Source organism: Phocoena sinus, chromosome 16 (genome assembly GCF_008692025.1).
Source record: "Phocoena sinus isolate mPhoSin1 chromosome 16, mPhoSin1.pri, whole genome shotgun sequence".
NCBI classification, from domain to species: Eukaryota; Metazoa; Chordata; class Mammalia; order Artiodactyla; family Phocoenidae; genus Phocoena; species Phocoena sinus.
Window position 1 is genome coordinate 59950091 of NC_045778.1, and position 19736 is coordinate 59969826.

At 50.7% G+C, this 19736-nt stretch overlaps 1 protein-coding gene across 9 annotated transcripts in view; it reads right to left on the reverse strand.

The window, feature by feature from the left end:
- The window catches only part of SH3PXD2A (SH3 and PX domains 2A), a 249237-nt gene that overhangs the window by 181383 nt on the left and 48118 nt on the right, over positions 1-19736 (reverse strand). For all 9 annotated transcript variants that reach the window (XR_004346123.1, XR_004346121.1, XR_004346119.1 and 6 more), the window contains exon 2: positions 13853-13933. Coding sequence is in view for 2 of the 9 variants with exons in the window: in XM_032607673.1 (XP_032463564.1) it covers positions 13853-13933 (81 nt within the window). In the remaining 7 variants the exon portion in view is untranslated. The remainder of the gene's footprint in view (positions 1-13852; positions 13934-19736) is intronic.

Consider the following 19736-nt stretch of genomic DNA (forward strand, 5'->3'; position numbering starts at 1 on the left):
CACCCTCCCCCTCCCCAGGCTCTGCGGCCAGGCCAGCTGCTTTCACGAGGCTTTCCTGGAGGGGAGAACCTGACTCCTGCCAGGGAAGCAGGGAACACAAGAGGAAGAGCTCCCCGCGGAGCCCACCCTGGCGCCCAGCCGCAGGTTGGCTGTCCAGGTGACAGCACTGATGCAGACCCAGGTGATGGCTTCCCCTCGCGACCTCATAAACACGGCAGCTGCCCACCTAGGACGAGGTGTGGGAGGACGAGGAAGGGCAAGGCGGGAAAGGGCTTGGCCGCTGGAGGACCGCAGGCACCTGTGCTCCTCCCTGCAGGGCTCCATCCTCTGCAGAAGCAGGGATCCCCTGACCTCGGCCGTGCCAGGCAGTCCTGCCTCCACACCTTCACACGTGCAGTCTCCCTGCCTGGGCGCCTTCTCAGTCCACCAAACCCAGCCCTCCCCCTAGGCCCACCTCCAGTTCCACCTTCTCGGTAAAACCTGAGGCGGGAGGAAGGGAATCTAGCATTTATCAGACACCTCTATCGGCACCAATCTATTTCTTAAAAAAAAGTCTCTGATGTCAATTACACCTCACTTTAAAATAAGCATGTGAATAAAATGTAGCAAAATGTGAACATTTGTTAAATCAGTAGGTCTACAGTGCATTGTATTGTTTTCTGTAGGATTAAAAAAATTCATAATTAAAAATAAACACTAGAAAAGGAAAGCTGACTGGCTGCAATGCACAGAAGCAGCTGGAAGGGGCCGGACTGGAGCATTGGGAGGCCTGGTAACAAGGCAGTAGATGCAGGGGAGGAATCAGGAGGGCTTGGCCAAGGGGCCTGGGGCAGAGAGGAGGGATCTGCAGGGGTAAGAGATGGTGCAGTGACTGAGAGAGGGAAGGAGGGAGGAGGGGAAGGAGGAGGGAGGGGTCTAGATAGGGGCCGGTTCGGAACATGCTGAGGTGCAGGCATACGTGTGACTTTTAAGTGGAGATGCCTTGAAGGGTCAGCCTGCGGTCAGTTCATGCTGCATCTGTCTCTACCACTCAGCCCCACCCTGGACCCAGTGACTCGCCCATAGCAGGTGTTCAACAAACATGGTCAGGTGCTCACCCCCACCCGCCTTCTAGTTGACAACAGAGTCTGGGCCCAGAGAACTAGCCCCCATTGAGAAGATGCCCAAGGAGAACAGAGCCCCACCCCAAGCCTATTCCTGGTGCCCTACCTGACCCAGATCCCCGACAGCTGGTGCCATATTTTGGGGGCTAGCCTACCCTGCAAGGGCCACTCCCTCATCTGGGTGAATGCCTACTGCTCAGCTATTTCTAGTGGGGACAGCAGTGGGACAGGTGTGGCCCTGGAGGAACAGCTAGCACGGGGCAGGAAGGGATTAGGTGATGGAACAGATAGATGAGACCCTCTGTCCAGCTAGAGAAGGGGAAGAGCCAGCCTGTGGTCCCCACCTTACCCACAGGAGCCCGGAGCCCGACTCTCTGGGGCAGCCTGGGTGAGGGCTGAGAGCACTTCCAGGCCTGGGGCAGGGGGACTGCAGTCACGTCTCTTCTGGGAGGGGGAAGACCAATGGCTGGCCATCATGGGTGCCCTCTGGAGGCAAGGCAGGCTCCCCACCAGGGTGCCAAGACCGTCACTGGATTCCAAAAGGAATGTCTACACATAAGCCATTGTCAGGAAAAAGGTTAATTTCCCCTGAGAAGGGGAAGCAGCCCCACTCCCCATCGGGGCTTTTGCCTTTGAGGGTGCAGACTTGCCAAGCCTCTTGCTCATCACAGTCAGCGACCCTCCATACAAGTCACAGTCAGGCCCTCACCTGCCCTTCTCCCAGACTCATGCTTGGGACATGGCAGCATCCCAGGGGAAGACGTACAGACAAAAGAGGAGACTGACAAAGACATAGCAGAGCCAGAGAAAACACCTCCAGGAAGGAGGCTGGGGAAAGGCCACAGGGATGAACAGAGCTATGCCCAGAGACAGGCCCAGACTCAGGGACCCTTGGGAGCCAGAGATAACGAGAAACTGGGGAAAGAGAGAGACACAGAGAGAACACCATAGGGAGAATCCAAGACTCAAGGGCAGAGAAAAGGAAATGAACATATAGAAACTGACAATTTCTCTCACTATCAGCCCAGCCCAAACCCTCCCCAGCCTGGGCAGTGGGTCAGGGCAGTACCCACCTCCAGCGGCCAGCCCAGCCCCACCTGCTCTGCAGCTGAAGGCTTCCTGGCAAGGGAGGGAAAGGACCCCCCTCCTCTCTGAGGTGCTGGGATCTCCCAGGCTGGCTCTGCAGTGCTCTGACCCATGTAGGGGCACATCAAAGTTACAGGGGAGAGTGGACGGAAGGGTTTAGCCTGTGGATTCCAGAGCCAGACGGCTGGTCTGGATCCTGGCCCCCCACCTGCAGAAAGGGTGGTTCTGCAGCTCTACCCTCCCTCACCTCGTTTCTCAACTACACAGCCAAGAAACCTAGGTATTCCAAACTGGCCCAAAGTGTCCCCCAAGTACATAATACGACGGATAAAATCTCAGTTTTGAGCCCTCCTACATGTGTTCGATTTCTTAGGCCATCCCTCCCCTCCACCCACAGGATAAAAACAAGCTCGTTTCCTTGGGGAGCCAGCAGGCCAGCCTTCACCAGAGATGCCCCGAGGAGAGCAGGTCGGCACTGTCTCAGTGGGAAGAACGGCTGCTTGTTGTACGCCAGAGCCACCGTCTCTGCCAGCATCTCAGCTCCAGCCTGTACACCAGCCTCATGCTTCCTGTTTGGGTGGGGTTTTTTTAAAGCCATTTCTGAATGTGGTCCATTTAGCCCCAGGGATGCCCCCATGCCCGTCCCATTCCGAGCCTCCTCCCCAGCCCCCAGCCAGCACTGAGCTCAGCCTTCCAGCATGGCTGAACTGGCCACTTTGTTCTGCTGGGCACCAGATAAATGCTCCTTAATTAGCAGATGGAGCCAAACCCTGGCTGGCATTTGGGGCTGTCTCCTGGCCAGCCCTGGAGCATTCATTTACTGCAGCTTGGGGGTGCCTAAGACCCTTTCGTGGCTGGGAATGTTCCCCTAGTTCAGGCTGGACAGACACCGTGTCCACAGGGCTGTGATCGCCATCCTAATGACCCTCCATAGCCGCTTCAGTCTCAGTGGGAAAGGTTTCCTGTGCCTTGTCTCCTAAAAATCTCACAAGGACTCTATGAAGCAGCTCCTGCAATTAGAGTCATTCAGCAGATGAGAAGGCTGAGTCTCTTGGAGGTTAGGTAATGGCCCAGGGTCACACAGCTGATAAGAGGTAGTAGGGATGAGGTCACATTCATGTAAGTCTGTCTGACAACAAAGCCTGAGCTTCCCATCACTGAGAGCAAACTACTCCACTCGGAAAGTTGGGAAGTTGGTACCAAGAATCCCACAGGCTCTTTTGGAGAGCCTGCTGTCACCCAACTGTGGAGGTCTCTGAGGAATTTAAAATCATTTTTCCTTGGCTCTAGCTAAATTTTGGATATAAAGGAAAGCACTACAATTCTCCAATAACTCTTACAATGGCCTGGCCTGAGGAAATGTACCGGAGATGCAGTAATTGCAGTCCCCCAAATCACATGGGGGCTGATGCCCAGGGGTGGCAGGGTGCCAGTGAGGGAGATCGCTGCACCTCTGGGTCACCTGGCTTGTGGCTGTCTTCCTTCCAACAAGCCCACAACTCAGGCTCCCACAGTTCACACTGGCTGTCTCAGGTCCACAAGAGTCAAAAGCAAAACCAACTGTTGCTGCTGTTGGGGAGGGGATACAAGGACGCCAAGACCTCAACAAGCAGGCTGGGATGCCCAAGCAGCAGGGCTGACGGCAGTGGTCTACACCCTGATTGCTCACCCATTCTATGCCTTCTGCACCTACCCTGATTCTCCCACCAGTTGGCGGCTCTGGCTCAGGCCAAGGCTGTTAGCCTGGCTTTTCCGCCCAGGATGACCCTGACTTCTCCCCTCGGGGTCCCCATTACCAAGCCTAGTGCCAGGCATGTAGCTGGCACTCCTCCAGGATGCCAGGATTGACATGAAATTCCTTCCTGTGGGAAGGGAGTGCCTTGGTCACACTTGAAGGCTTCACGCAGCTCGCGCGCGCGCACACACACACACACACACACACACACACAGAGACCACTCACCTGGCCACCACTATAGATCTTCCTTCCCTTCATTCTCCAGTTTGGAGGGGACACTGTGCCCCCAGGCACTGTGCAGCCAACTTTCCATTTGTTATCCAAAGGGGGGTAGATGGGGGCCCGGTGCGGGCAGAGCTGAGTTTGCTAGGTCAGACCTTGGGGCCTGAGGAAGAGGGAAGTGACGGCAGCAGGGCCTCGCTGATGTGACACCCAAACACACCCTGACATGACACCCTCATGCCGGGAAAACAAGGTGTGCAGCTTGGAGCAGTCAGGCAGGTGGTGTGGCCTGACTCAGATGCCACCTCTGGCAAAGCTGAGACTTATTATCCAATGAGAGAAGTGGGCAGTGGTAGGCAGGACGCTTGGGCTGAGCTCCAGGCAGCAGCTGGGCAGAACTTTCTGGAAGGCAGAGAGAAGTCTTCTGCTCTGCACAGGGGTCCAGGAAGGGTGAATGATTGCCCCCTCCCCCCAGGAGCTCTCTTGGTGATGCAACAGGGGCTTCCTGCCCTCCTCAACCAAAAACAGAAAGAAGACTTCTGGAGGGGAGGCTAGAATTCCAGATTGGAATAAACTAAAGCTAGAGTGCCTGAGCGCTAGTCCTGCTGTCACTTGCTGGCCCTGTAATGTAGATGAGTCACTTCCCCTCTTAGGGCCTCATTTCCTCATCTGTCAAATAAAGGAAATGGACTACATCAGAGGGTGGCCAATAAATTTCATCTCAAGGTACCATTGCCAATTGATAGGTAGTGTCTTCCTGAAGATATCTGGGTTTGTTTTTTCAGAAAGACTCTGAGACCATGTATGGGCTCAGGACCCATGGAACAGTGTCAGCCACGGGCATGGGATGGGAATGTGCTGTGATCAATTAGTGATGCCTGCTGTGGACACAAGACCAGAAAGTGGCAGCATGAGTGCCAGATATGTTATCATCCTGATAGATGATCTCTAAGGGCCTTCTGGTCATGAAACTCAATTCCACCCCAGTTCGCCAGCAGATCTGGTTAATGCTGGTCGGCAAGCATGTACCTCCCATGTTGAGATATTTGCACACAGCTGATTTCTCTCCCTGAAAGATGTGTTCTCGTCCGCCCTGCAGGACAGTTACTGGGGGAGCAGGCAGCCCCCTAAGTCCCCAGTGCCCACACCCACCAGACTTAACCCAGAAGCTTAGAGCCAATTAATAGTGCCAAGGTTTACTACCCAGAGGACATTCCAGCTTTTCTTACAATCTTCCTCAATGTCTACAAAGGGGCTTCCCCCACTGTGTGACAATTCCACCTTGCCCCTGAGGGAGGATGAGCGAACAAAAAAAGACAGAGATGGCTCCTGACTTCCTGGTGGTCACAAGTGAGGGTCTCGTCAGACACGACTTGGTCCCTGAGGAACTCCTTGGGAGATGTGTGCCAGGACCACCTACAGACCATTTGCCAGGAAGACCACGTGCACCAAATGCACGCAGGTACCAAGACAGGTGCTCACAGACCAGGTACTCAGCTGTATAGGAAAAGATTAATTTCCCAAGTGCACCTGCAGCGTGACAAGGATCCCACAGCTCTGGCTGCTTCAGACCGTCCGACAAGCTCCTCTCCTCTCTTTGCATCCTTAAGCTCTGCCCGGGGCAGACGGTGGGGATGGCTGACAGCAGACCCTGCCACCGTATGCATCTGGCACGGACGTGTGGAGACCCTGCCCCATGTACGATGCCCATGGTCACCTCTCTCCATCTATTCTGGACCTGCAAGACCCCTCATGTACACGGTCATTCCTAAACCCGTGGGGCTGGGGAAACTGCACAAGAAGGAGTCACTGTACAAACTGCAAACTTCATCTGCTTGGAGTGGAAAAAAAATAAACCCACCTTCAAGTGCACGCTAGCCGGGCACCAAGCAACCCAGGATTCCAACTCAGTGAACAGCTTTCCAACCTGAGCCGGCCTGGAGGTACCATTTCCCCAGGCCTTCCCCACCCAACACTTCCTGGAGAGCAGACACCCTACGGCCCTCTCCCCTCCTCACCCCAACGCTAGGCAGAACCTGCCAGAAGGGAAATCAGTAGACAGAGAGGAAACTGGAGTTCACCCTCAGGCCGTGAGGCCAGATGAAAGGGAGCCAGCTCCCGGGGGAGGGGAAGCCAGCCACGGAATTCCCAGGAGCTACTGGAATCCCCACAGGGCTCCCCTGGAATCCCCCTGTGTTCCATCGGGAATCTGAAAGATGCCTCTTTCCAAGAGCAAGGAAAAACTGTCGACAAATAGCAACTTTCTGAACAGCAGTGTTTTCCTAACAGAGGATGGTGGATTGGTAATTACACTTTGGAGGTGAAACAGTTTATCTGGGAAGACCTAACCACCACCACCTGCCTCTCCCACCTGGACGCAGACAGAGCCATGCGGTGAAAGTGAAGTCTGTATAGATGGGGCACAGGAAGAAACCTCGGCCTCCAGCTGGAGTAGGGATGTCCAGCTATTTTCTCTTGAAGTTAAGTTTCTGAGGACCTAACTGGTGAGTTCTCAGCTTCCCTGTCTAGGGACTCCACACCAGTCACTATTCTCAGGGCTTTCTTTACATGGATTGTCTCATTTCATTCTTACTATCACCCCATGAGGCAGGTATTTTTATTATCCCCATTACACAGATGAGAAAACCGAGGTACAGAGAGGTTAAAGAACTCACCAAAGGTTATATACAGCTAGTAAGTGCTGGAGCTGGCCTCGGAATCCAACCATCCTGACCCTGGAACACCTGCCCTTAACCACTGCACTCCACAGCCAAGAAGCTCTCAGCGTGGTTCATCATGACACAAGAACCGCCACCCAAGTGCTTCTTGGCCCAATACACAGTTCATGTGTTGTAGGCAATACTGGAATACAAGATTCCAGTTTGACAAGATAATTTGGACAGGTCCCTGGGGTTTGCTGTAATGGATTCTAACCAGTCACATTCCGTAGGAATGATCTAGAATGGTGATTCAGGAAATATGAGGTTATGTGATTTTAATAATCATTTTCATTTTCTTTCTCTTGTTAGATATGTTATTAATGTCTATTTTTTTAACCTGTGTGTTTTCTGTCCCATTATACTGTAATGACCAGGAGGAACACAGTTTATTTTAGACCTCCCACTTTTCCCACCTCCTCCCACAGGTATCTTTTAATTATTATACATAAATGTTGTAAGTAATACATGAATACATTGTCCTTTTTAAAAAGAGTAAGACATTACAAATAAGGCTAAGGTTCCCCTTTGACCAAGCCCTCCCTCCCATCCATGTCCCCAGCCCTCTTCCAGAGATAACTCTTTTACCAATTTGGAGTGTATCCTTCCAGACCTTTTAAAAATAATTGCGTACTTATGCTGTGCATGTACTTATACAAGATGTATCTTGTTGTTTTTGCATAATTGCTATGATACAATGTTTTGAAACTCGCACTGGGCATTCATTAACATTTCTTAGAGCTCCATCCATGGGACCGATCAGTCTCTATGGTTTTGACTGTTGTACAAAGTGGTATGAGACAACAGCTTACTTAGCCATCCTCTATGTTTCCCATTTTTGCCACGGCAAACGATAGGAGGCTTCCTGGGACTGGGGACTGACCTCAGTTAAGGCCAATGCTCTTGTCTGTCCAGGGCATGCGAGCAATCACAATGACCCTCAGCTTATTGCACTGCTGGCACTAGAACTGCCACACCATGTGCTGGGCCTCTCTAGAATCTTTGGTACAAAACTGTTCTTAGAACGTGGCAAGTTACCTCCCCCAGGCTTTAGTCTAGGGTCAATGATCTCAAACAACACAGAGCTTGCCTTGATGATTAAAAGACAGAGCCTGCAGGAAGGACACCTCCCCCAGACCCCTCTTCTACTCTCAGGTTGATCCCTGCACACACCAGGATCACCCCAGTTTGACCTGAGCTGAGGCCTGCTCTGGACATCAAACCAAACTAAAGCTCATATAAATTTAAGGAATAGAAAAATGAACACAGATGTTTACCTGCAATGAGGGACTGGGGGGATAGAACTCTTCTAATTATAAAAATGCTGTGATCCTGTAACTCTCCATATATTACATCAGAACACGCCCACACACACATACACATCCCTCCTAAGGTTGGTTATTAACAATTTGCAGATTATAGTTTTGTTCACCCATCATAAGCCTGGCTATTTGAGAGCTGAAAAGTGAGTGTGACCCTGGGTGGGTAAGTGGGTGGAGACGCTGGAGAGATGAATAAGGAAGAGAGATAAAAGCTCTTCATAATAGGTTAAGCCCTTTAGAACAAATGAGCAAACCTGAACAGCCTTCTTAACTCTATCTCCCAAGCAGCAGGGGGGAGGCTAAAGGGCCTCTCCCAGCTCTGATCAAATATTGACCCTGTGCACTCACTGGCCAGAGTTCAGACTAAAGGGCCAGCAGCACTATGGAGCCAATGTTTGCAGAGCAATTACTGCATCCCAGCGCCTTGTAGGTCAGATTGTGAAACAACCTTTGATGGAGCCAGAGCTTCAGAGAGCCTTCTGGTCCTTCCTTGGTGGGGCCAGGTCTTGGGGGAGACACTTAACAGTGAAGGAGCTGTGCAAGGAAATTTACAGAGGCTGGAAACGTGGTCCAGCACCAAAGAGAAGGCAACTTAAGAGCATCTGCGGTCCTTTTCCCTGCTCCCTCTCCCCTTAACTCCACCTCCAAGTAATCCAAACGCTTTATAACTAAACAGGCCTCAATATCAGGCCTTGTCCCTGCCAGCTCCCTCTGGGACAGGTCCCTTTCTTGGTCAGATAGGGCTGAGTGGTGGATTATTTTTAGAAGAAACCAATTTCCACTTGGAGACCTAGAGCTTCTCCTTTCCCTGTTCCCAGCCTGACATCTGAAATGCCCTCAGAAGCCCTTTCTAGTAACTGACCTGGTTTCCAGAAGAGGTGTTTGGAAGAGCTGTTGAATTTGAATTGCTCTATGGATGGGGCAAATCACGGTGGAATACAGTCCCCCTCCTGCCGCAGGGGCCCTGGAAGATGTTAGAGGACAACTGGGGAGGGCCTGGGAGGTGGCAGAGCGCACTGGGGTGGGCATAAAGCCAGATCGCGCCTGCTGTGTGTCCCCAGTGGTCAGAGGCAGCACAGTCCAATACAACTTCCTGTGATGGTAGAAATGTTCTGTATCTGCTCGGTATGTAGCCGTTAGCCACCGCGGCTCTTGGGTACTTGCAATGCAGCAAGTATGACGAAGAAACTAAATTTCATTTCATTTAAAAAAAATTAAATGAACTTAATTGAATTTTTAAAATTTGATCTTTAAGTTTTTAAATTAACTTAAATTTAAACGTAACTAGCCGCATGTGGCTGGTGGCTTACTGCATTGGACAGCCCAATCTAAAGGTTCCATACCTGGTGCTTCCCAGTGGGTGGGAAGAGGGGCTGGGTTCACAGCCTCTTGAGTGAGAAGGTGGCAGAACCACTGGGGCTGAAGGCTCAAGGAAGAAACATGGGAAGAGAAGAAGGTTTTGGGCAGAGTAGAGGGTCTTATCCTAGTGCCCTTGGAAGGATTTCAGGGGGGTGTGAATGACCAACCGGGTTATTAGAATTGCATATGTACATTCATGCTTGTCTGGAAAGATGCATAAAAGAAACCCTGAGCCCCCAAAATAAAATAAAGTAACTCATTGGTCTGTCAGATAAACTTACTTCTTCAGGGAAGTCTGCTCTGATACCAGAGTATAAGGTTTCCCTAAAATATGTCTACAGTGCTTCTCTCTGTAGCATTTAGAATCATATAAAATAATATGTATATACATTTTTAAACTAAAATCTGTCTTTCCTCATTAAGCTGTAAGTCCCATAAAAGCAGTAACCAGATCTGCTTTTGCTCAGCAATAAATCCCCACCCAGAGCCTGGCATCCTTCCTGGGACACAGAAGGCAGGCACTTAAGACTGGATAGATTGGGATAGATGGATAGATGGATGGATGGATAGATGGGCAGATGGACAGATGGATGGACAGATGGAGAGGAGGCAGACAAGTACGCATAAATGAACGAACAAACTAAGAAATAAGTTAGGGACATACTTTACCTCGATAACTATAAATCTCAAAAAGCAACCAAATCCCCTCCAACTGGAGTGGGGGTGGTGGCTATATCACTCTAGGCCACTGTCACCAATCAAAACCATATGGGCAGGGCTTCCCTGGTGGTGCAGTGGTTAAGAATACACCTGGCAAGGCAGGGGACACAGGTTGGAGCCCTGGCCCGGGAAGATTCCACATGCCGCAGAGCAACTAAGCCCGTGCCTCACAACTACTGAGCCTGCGCTCTAGAGCCCGCGTGCCACAACGACTGAGCCCGTGTGCCTAGAGCCCGTGCTCCGCAACAAGAGAAGCCACCGCAATGAGAAGCCCACGCACCACAACGAACAGGAGCCCCCGCTCGCCGCAACTAGAGAAAGCCCGTGCGCAGTAACAAAGATCCAGTGCAGCCAAAAATAAATAAAAATAAATAAATTAATTAATTAAAAAAATATGGGCATCTTCTTAGTTGCCCCCTTCCAAGAAGGATGCTCTTTCCTTCCTCTTCATCCCCTGGCATGTTACTTGTACCTCAATCTAGTATTTATTTTATCTACAGTGGACTAAATTGCTTAGAAGTCTATTTCCCCACTAGATACAGACCCCTAGAAGGAAGGGACCTTGTCCTTCTCAGATGAGTGTCCCTCCGCCTGTGCCACTTCTGCCCTGCAAAAGTGCAAATGTGGTGGAGGCCTTGGCAAAGGCCCATTCACTCTTACCACGAGCCAACCTGGTTTCCTCACCTTTATACTTCCACCCTTGCCATGCGCAGCCAGGCTAAGGCTGCCAGATTTAACAAGTGAAAAATACAGGACAAAGGATAAAACATGAATTTCAAATAAACAATGAATAGTTTCAAAAAAAATTTTTTTTGGCTGCACCATGTGGCATACGGGATCTTAGTTCCCCTGACCAGGGATCAAACCCGTGCTCCCTGCAGTGAAAGCACAGATTCTTAACCACTGGACCGCCAAGGAAGTCCCAATGAATAACTTTTTAGTATATCTCCTGCAATATATGGGATATACTTATACTAAAAAGAAGTATACAGTCCCCAGAAAGCCCAGAACCATGAGTTAGTAAAGCCAGTTAGGCAGCTTTCCCCGGGCTGGCTTAGTCGGCGCAGTACTTCCAGGGTTCCAAGGTGGGCCTCAGCCCAAAAGGGGAGGAGCAAAAGGATTCTGAGAATAGCCCTCTACGGGTCGCACCCCTACTCCCAACTCACTCCGTCCTGTCCCAGTGGCAAGCTCCAGAGAGAGCCTGTGGGACTCTGAACGCTCTGACACAGGCCTGGGCACTGAGCAGCAACTCAGCAGAGTGAAGCCAAGGGATGAAAACGAGAAAGCAACACCATGACAGGAGGTACTAAGCCCCCAGACCCTTCAGCCAGGCAGCCCAGCATCCTTGTCACCTGTTAACACCAAGTAACTCACTAGACAACCATGTGTCGGGGAAAACATGGATCTGCTCATTTCATCCTCACAACAACCCTACTGGGTGGGTACCATTTGAACCTTCATTCTACAGATGAGAAAATGGAGAAGCTAAGGAAGGAACCTCTCTGGAGTTACAGAGTGACAGAGCCAGTAACTGGTCCCAGGCAATGTGTCCCCAGTGCCTAAGTTCCAAGCTGAGTTCTGAGAGCCACCAGTGACCAGAGACAGAATTAGCAATGCCATTTGCTCTTCTTCTATAGGAACGCCATATTAAAATCAGAGATCCTGATAAATAAGAGAGGCTTTCTAAAATGAAGGTCATTACAAGTCATCATGTCAAGTTCTGAAAAATGGGTTCCCAAAAATGCTTGGTTGAAAGGTTAAATTCCAAAGAACCATCCCAACCCCTTTCCAAACTGCATCTACAGGGTAACAATGACCCACATGGACAGGCCTGGCCATGCTCATGACTAGGGCCAGCGCATCGTACAAGCTGCTTCATGCCGTGTGTCCCCTCTCAACACACAGGAAATGAGCCCTCCAGGCAAGGGAGAAGTGAGAGGAGCAGCATTCCTTTCCTGTGAGATTCTGTAACTAGGGAGGGGGTAGGTAGAAAAGAGGGGGGAGAAAAGTTCTGATTTGAGAGTTTCCCTCTGGCTCATCAATGAGTCCTTTCAGGGTTCCCTCTCCCCAACTAAGTGATCATTTCCTGTCCAGCACACTACACGCATTGATGGGGTATCAGCAAATCCCAACAGTTTACGCCGGAAGGACACGAGGAGACTGGACAGGAGTTGATGGGGGAAGAGGAAGAAGGCAGGAGCTTAAGGTGTGGCTTTCAACCCCATATTGTTAGATTAAGAGAGGATTTGTAATGCAGGGAGCTGGCTCACCTTTGGCTCATCTCATAGACAGAGCCATAATGACAGTGGGATAAAGTCAGGTACTTGGAGGCAAACATGCAAGCCTGGCCTCTCCAAGATGACTCACCACCAGAGGCCTGCAAAGGAAGGAGTGGACCTTGGTTGTGAGGGCCAGCAGTGGATGTCTCTTCTTTGTGTTTTTATAGGCCTAAACCAGGCTCATAGCCCTAAGGAAGAATCTAGAACCTCTCAGCTTTCCCTTCCTGGTATAGGAAGGGTTGCTGCCCAACTCTCAATGATTCTGCCTTGTCTGGTGCCTGCCTCTGATAAACAGGGGTGGGTCCCCTAGTGGCCATGTCTGTGTTCATGTCTGTCTACCCTAGACCATAGTGATTAGTGCAGAGAGGGCACCTGACCCAAGTCAGGCCAATCAGAGTCTTGCCTGGGATTTTTCAATTTGGAATTGGGAGACAGTCAGTCTCTCTGCTGTTGGGAACCACAAGATATGAAATTTGGGAGCTACTGACAGCTGAACTACTGATGACAGTACCCAGAGAGAAGCCAAGACAAGACAGAGGGAGAGCAGCCCTGGTTTCAGGTGTTCCTGAAGCCACTGCCTCTCTCCCCTTTCCACCATCTGGTTGACTGCATAAGCTTCCCTGGTATATCCTTCCAACCGAGTCTCCTTTTTGTCTAAGCCAGTATGAGTGTAAAACTATTACTTGTAACCTAAAGAGGCCTAATCAAATTAGTTGGTCTCAAGGGAGGTGTCTACAATGGAATTGTGGATCCATGCTACCATCCCCCTGTGTGACATGCCTGGGTATGTTAGAGAGACACACATATCATACACTTGTACAAACAGGGAGATAAGAGACTTATTTGGTTACACAGACACAGTGGTATGCCCCATTTGCTTATTTTCTGTTTCAGTCTTTTCTGTGTGTTTGCTTTTCTTTGCCTGCAATGATGTGGTGGCTTGCGTCTCACCCTGGATGTTTACAGACACATGTCTGCTCAAGTACACAGCACCCACGGCCAACCTCCCGCCTTTCCGCCCTGGTTTACCACCCTCCAGACGAAGGAGGGTGACAAAGCATGACTGTTAAGACCATCTGAGGAATCCAACGAAGCCCCAAGTATCTGCCTGCATCATCCAAGACTGAGCCCAACCCAGCTTGACCACCGAGATTCCCTCTTCTGTCCCTCTGCTCTGCCTAGACTCTGACCCTGAGAGCTTGGGAAGGGGATTCTCTGGATGAGTGAGGACATGAGAGAGGCCAAACCACCAGACACTCAGGCCACTTCATGTGGAACCAGGCACCATCTGAGCTCAGACCCACTCACCTGCAGGTCAAAGAACTTGCTGTACCTCCGGTAGATGGTCTGGGACGTGGAGTCGGACCAGGTCACGTTAATGATGTATACCTGTGGGGAAAAGATAAGAGCAGGTGAGGGGGGGACTAAAGCAGGGCCTCAAGCTGTGCCAGGCATCATTTAACATGACTGTGGGTGTTCCATGCCAGGACCATTCTTTTTCTCATCTTTGTCCCCAGGGCTTTAGCACAGTGTCAGGTACACATGGATGCTACACATGTATCTAAATACACACACACACACACACACACACACACACACACACACACACACACACACACCTAGAAGGGTATTCAATAAAACGCTAAGGATGATTATCTTAGGAGGGTAGGGTTACAAGTGGTTTTAACTTTCTCCTTCTTGTTTATGTGTATTTTATACAATGAACATAAATTTGGAGTTGTTTAAAAATTTAAGTAGCTTATTTCCACTGGTTCTCAAACTTTACGGTGAATGAGATTCTGCAAAGGGCCTTCCAAAATTGCAGATGTCAGGACCCCACCCTCTGAAATTCTGCATAAGTAGACCTGGGTTTTAGAGGATCAGGCATCTACATTTTATTCTTTTTAACAATTTTTATAGAGCAGTTTTATTTTCATAGAAAAACTGAGCAGAAGGTACAGAGGTTTCCTATATATCCCCACCCCCACACATGCACAGCCTCTCCCATTACTAACATCCCTCACCGGAGTGGTACATTTGTTGAAATTGGGCATCTATGTTTTAAAAAACCCATTCCAGGTCATTCTGCCACAGTTGAGCCTCAGAACACACTCTGAACCCACTTCAAGAGACTGTAAGCATTTCAGAGATGTGTGGTTCATCCCAGTATCCCTAAGTCTTAGCTCTGTGTCTGGCACTGAGTGGGTGCTCAGAAACCATTCTGCTCCATTGAACAACCAAACTGACCCTCTGGATGAGAGGTAGATTTACAGGAGAGAAATTAGCACATGGAAGAATTGTAAACTTTTCTGAAATGAAGGCATTTCAGGACCCCATTCCCAATGTCACCCCAGTTCCCAGTGCTCAATCAGGCTCTGGAATACTGCCTCAGGCCACTCTGGAAGGCTCACCTAGCCCAGGAGGTGGGTGGGACTCCAAACTGGAGAAGGAGAGAAAGTCCCAGGCCCACACAATCTGTCCTATTTTTCCCACCATTTCTGTCCCTCTTATCTGAACTCACACCAAAGACACGCCTTCCTGGGAGAGGCTTCAGTTAGAGGGAGGGTCCCCTCACACCACCTCAGGGCTACTCTGCTGAACTTCCCCACAGTGCCTGTTGTGATGTCTCCACGCACAGCGTTAAGGGAGGGCGACCCAGGGTTAAGACGTGGGCGAGACCTCCACCTGCTTCCTCCCTCAGAGGACAATGAGTTGCTGTAGGTCACAGCACTGGTTCCCCTGCCAGGATGCCCCGTCCACCAGAATCACCTGCAGACCTCCCTAAAAACCCATATTCCCAGGACTCTGCCTAGCGATTCTGATTCAGGAGGTCTGAGGGGACTCCATCAGAGAGAAGAACAAAGTGGCCAGAGAGGTCAGGGTCACAGCCACTGTGAGAAGGAGGGAATATTAGCAAAGAGAAGGAGCATTTGGAAACCTTGGCATCAGATTGGCTGACTTCACCACATGCCTGGAGCAGGGCTCTCTTGGTCTGCTCGGGCTGCTAAAACATAATTCCATAGATGGGTGACTTAGACAACAACATTTATTTCCCACAGTCATGGAAGCTGGAAGTCCCAGATCAAGGTTCCTGGTAGAACCTTCCTCCTGGCTTGCAGATGGCTGACTTCTGTTGTGTCTTCACATGCTGAAGACAGAGTGAGCTCTAGTCCCTTCCTCTTCTTATAAGGGCACTAATCCCATCATTGGGGCTCCATCCTTGTGACCTCACCTGAACCTAATTACTTCCCAAAGGCCCCACCACAGACACCATCATACTGGGGACCTGGGCTTCCACATGTGGATTTGAGGGAAGGGGAGGGGGAAGGCATGAACATTTACTTCATAGCAAGGGTTCTGCACACAGGAGTGTGAGGCTTTATGTTTGGCTGCTCAGTTAACAGCCAAAGAAATGAGCTCTGAATCTAGTCCCTTCTCCCCTCCGATCTCTAAGTCACAGAGTCAGCCTCGTGCCGTGTGGAATGTTTGTTCTGAAACACACCCAAGGAGAGTGCCGTAAAGCAAAGCAAATACAGCTGAGTGTTGCCACCCTGAAATGGGGTATTTATGATATGACATGTTTTATGTGATCCCAATTAAGAAAGACCATAAAGTGAAAAGGCCATCCCTACCCTCACAAGCCCAAAATAAACTGACATAAATAAATATATAGGGATATGCTTTGCTTTATATCATATATAAACATATAACTCACACAATAAATTGTAGAAACCATTTAGGTAATGGTTACTATGTGCCAGCAGTGTAAAGCACTCATATGCATTAGCTCGTTTAATCTTCAGCCCCAAGAGGTAGCTACCATTGTGATCCCCATTTTGCACAAGAGGAAGTTGAGGTTCAGAGAAGCCAAATAACTTGCCCAAGGTCACACAGCTAGGAAAATACAGAGCAAAGGATTGAACCTAGGTCCAACTGAGTCTAATCCCTATGCTCTTAACCACACTGGACTGTCTCCCTATATGTAAATTCAGGAGTGGGGATATTTAATCAAACTACTTGACCAGGACTGAATGGCATTTTTTAAAATAAAGTTTTGGGTAATCAGAAAAGTCTGTACAACCCTTGAGGAACATGAGGGAGGAAGGCTAATTCTGAGAGCCTGAGACCAAGAAGAGATAGAACTTGGCCCAGACAGAGGTCAACGGTTAAGAATGCTACAAAACCAGACAGACACAGAGGAAACTCTCATACACAACTGGCTTCACCGACTGTGGCAGGATGCTCTGGGGTTTCTCACAGAGGTTATAGCCCACCCCATCCCCCCTGCTAACCCCCAGCTCCTTGACTCCCAAATCCTGCCAGCTACATCTCCCCTCCCACCTGCATTTCCCCTTCCCACAGATGCTGTGCACGACAGGTGCTGCCTTCCTGACCTCCGCCCAGGCAGATGCACTGCAGGGAGGCCCCAAGTGACCGGGCCCTCTCGGGAGAGAGCCTGCACTCGTTTGCAGGCCATTAGACAGTAGTCTTTCTCCCTGGCCAACCAAGTGGGACCCAGAGGAAGGGCTTAACTGGGGCTTAACATGACCCATGCTCCATCCTCCCTAGTAATTAGGGGCTTCCCTTCACCTCCCAGGGAGAATTAATCACAGGCTCACTGCCTCTGGCAGCTGGGAGGCCTCTCCTTTTGCAGAGGAGGAACCTAGGACTGAGGATGGCAATTTGCCAAGGAAAAGGCACAGAGCCTGGAGTCAGCCACTCCCGGGTTTCACTCTTAGGACCTTCCTTATCATCGGCTGTGAGACCTCAGCCCAGCCTCTCAGACCCTCAGGCTCTTCCTCTATTCTATGGGCACAGCCTTCAGGGCTACAGGGCCTGATCCACTACGTTGGTTTCATTGCAGGTGTGCTCACCCCGTTAGTGGTGGAGCTGGGACAGGAACCCACACCTCCTAATTCCTAGTCTAGGACTAATCAACACATGACCAGTGTACACCTGCCCTAGAAAAGTCCTTCTTCCTTGACTATTGAAAACAGTTGAAGAGTCACAGGGCATTGTCGCTATCTAACACTTGACCTGAACCCACAAGGAAGACAGGCCTCTGGTGACTTACATGTAGGGGTGGGGGGGGTGGGGAAATGAGCCTCTGCCCCCTGGTTCTCCCAAACCTCTGTGATTTGCCAGAGCCTCCCAGCCCCACCCCCAGCCCACCCTCCTGAGTTGAGGAAAGGGTCAGAGACTTCCCCGGAGGTAAGCCCAGAGGATCTGTGGGCAACCTCCAGGCCCCTTTCCCTCATCTGGGCTGTACGCCTGTCTTTCTTCCAAACCTTGACCATCCTAGACGATCACTCCAGATGAGCAAATGATACACAAAATTCCAGCCCGACTCACATTCCCCCATCCCCAAATCAGAGTTTCCCAAGCCTCCCTGAGCTGGCTGTGCTGGAGCTCCCAGCGATAACGCAGAGTAAGAGCAGGTGGAGGGCAAGGGGGACAGGGCAGAGGTCACTGGAGAAAGCCAGCTCTGTTTACCGGGCTACGTCAGGGCCCCAGATAAACTCTCCTCTGGCTGCAGGAGCGACCAAGATAACGTTACCCATCAGCTGGTTCCAAGAAAGGTTTGCAATTAAACACCCTGCTTCCACACACTGTACTTGGAGTTATGTTTCCCGGGTGGAGTTTCCCTTCCTTCTGGATTTTAAAAACTCATGGATTCTATTACCCCATCTCTGGCCACTTCAGGCAGATGGCAAGCATCTAGAAATTGCATCCAGCCTCCCCCGGAGAGGAAGCCCCAGAGTCTCAAGTTCACCTGCCAGGCTCACCCTCTTCCGAGGAGGGTCTCCACCAGACACAAGTACAGAAACTCCACGACGCCTCGGTCCCGCCAGCCCACCCGTTCCAAGGCCATCTTGGGCTGCCTCCCATCTGCTCAGCTCATTAGGCCCAGAAATGTCTGAGGCTTCTGAGACTTCCAAGTCCTGCTCCTTTCAACAAGGAAGTGGCCTTGATGCAGATCAGACCCGCAGCTCAGCGCCAGAGCACTGAGAATGAAGCCCAGCCCAGTTTCCATGGAGGGAGGTCCATGATCAGACCTGGGCTGTGGCCAATTAATGACCCAAAGTTACGGCCTAATCATTCCTAGAAGGCCTGGGACCTGCCCCTGTTTAATTAGAAAGTGCCAGCAAGTACCCATTGCTCCCTGTACTGATGAAAAGTACAGTTAGAGACAAGGAGTTAGGAACCGTGGGGGAAATCCTCTATCTTTGTGGCACTCTGGCTCAGTTTACTAAGGAGGCCTTTTTCCCCTGGACCCCTGCCAGCTGCCCCTGGCCCCAGGCCAAATGGAAACTCAGTGACAATCTTCCTTCACCGGCTCCCAGCAACACAGGGTGGGACCAGTTGGCTAGGACTAGGGCCATCGCATAGAGTTGTGTAAGTTGCTCACTGTCCAAAGACTGCCCGGGACAAGTAGGGGTCAAAATCTAGCCTATCCTCTGCATCTCCAACTGTGCACCCTGGCTCCAGGCTGCAGGCACACAGATAAAGGAGCACCTCCTTCTAATGCATACAGAATGGTTCTGGCCAGGACACAGCACCTTGTCCCCTGGGTAGGTTGTCAGTGCTTTCCAGGGCCCTTGAGGTTACGGTATCTTCTCAGGACCCAGCTCCTCAACTTTCCCAAATCTTCTAGATGGAGGGATGCTTAATGTTTGAGATGGACTGTTCAGAAGTCTGAATGAACGCATTCCAACAGCCGGTAAAGGGGAGTTTACATTTAGGGACATGATCGCTTCTCTGGCTTTCTACTGGAGAAGTTCATCACGTTCTTCCCCAAGAAGATGATGGCAGCCCTAAGGCACCAATAGGCTCTAACCTTCTATTCAAAGGGCCCCATGTACTAAGTCCTATCATGGGCAGGGGAGTCCCAAATTAGGCCGGGCTGATCCTCAAGATGAAGACCACCCAGGAGGGCAGAGGACCCCAGGGCTGCTGCTCCCAGAGCAACTGGCTCCACCAAATGCTGGGCTGATGCCCCTTCTCCTCCCTGCTGGGGCCCACTGACCCCCCCCCCCGCCGATAAGCAGCAGAGGCCCCGGTATCAAAGACCCATCTTGACAACACTTGGCTGCACCCAAATTGAAAGCTCCCCAGATTTCATCATCTGACCTGGGCCCACCAGCCTAGCAGGTCTGAGGCCATCTCTTGTGCTCACAGTCTGTTTTTCACA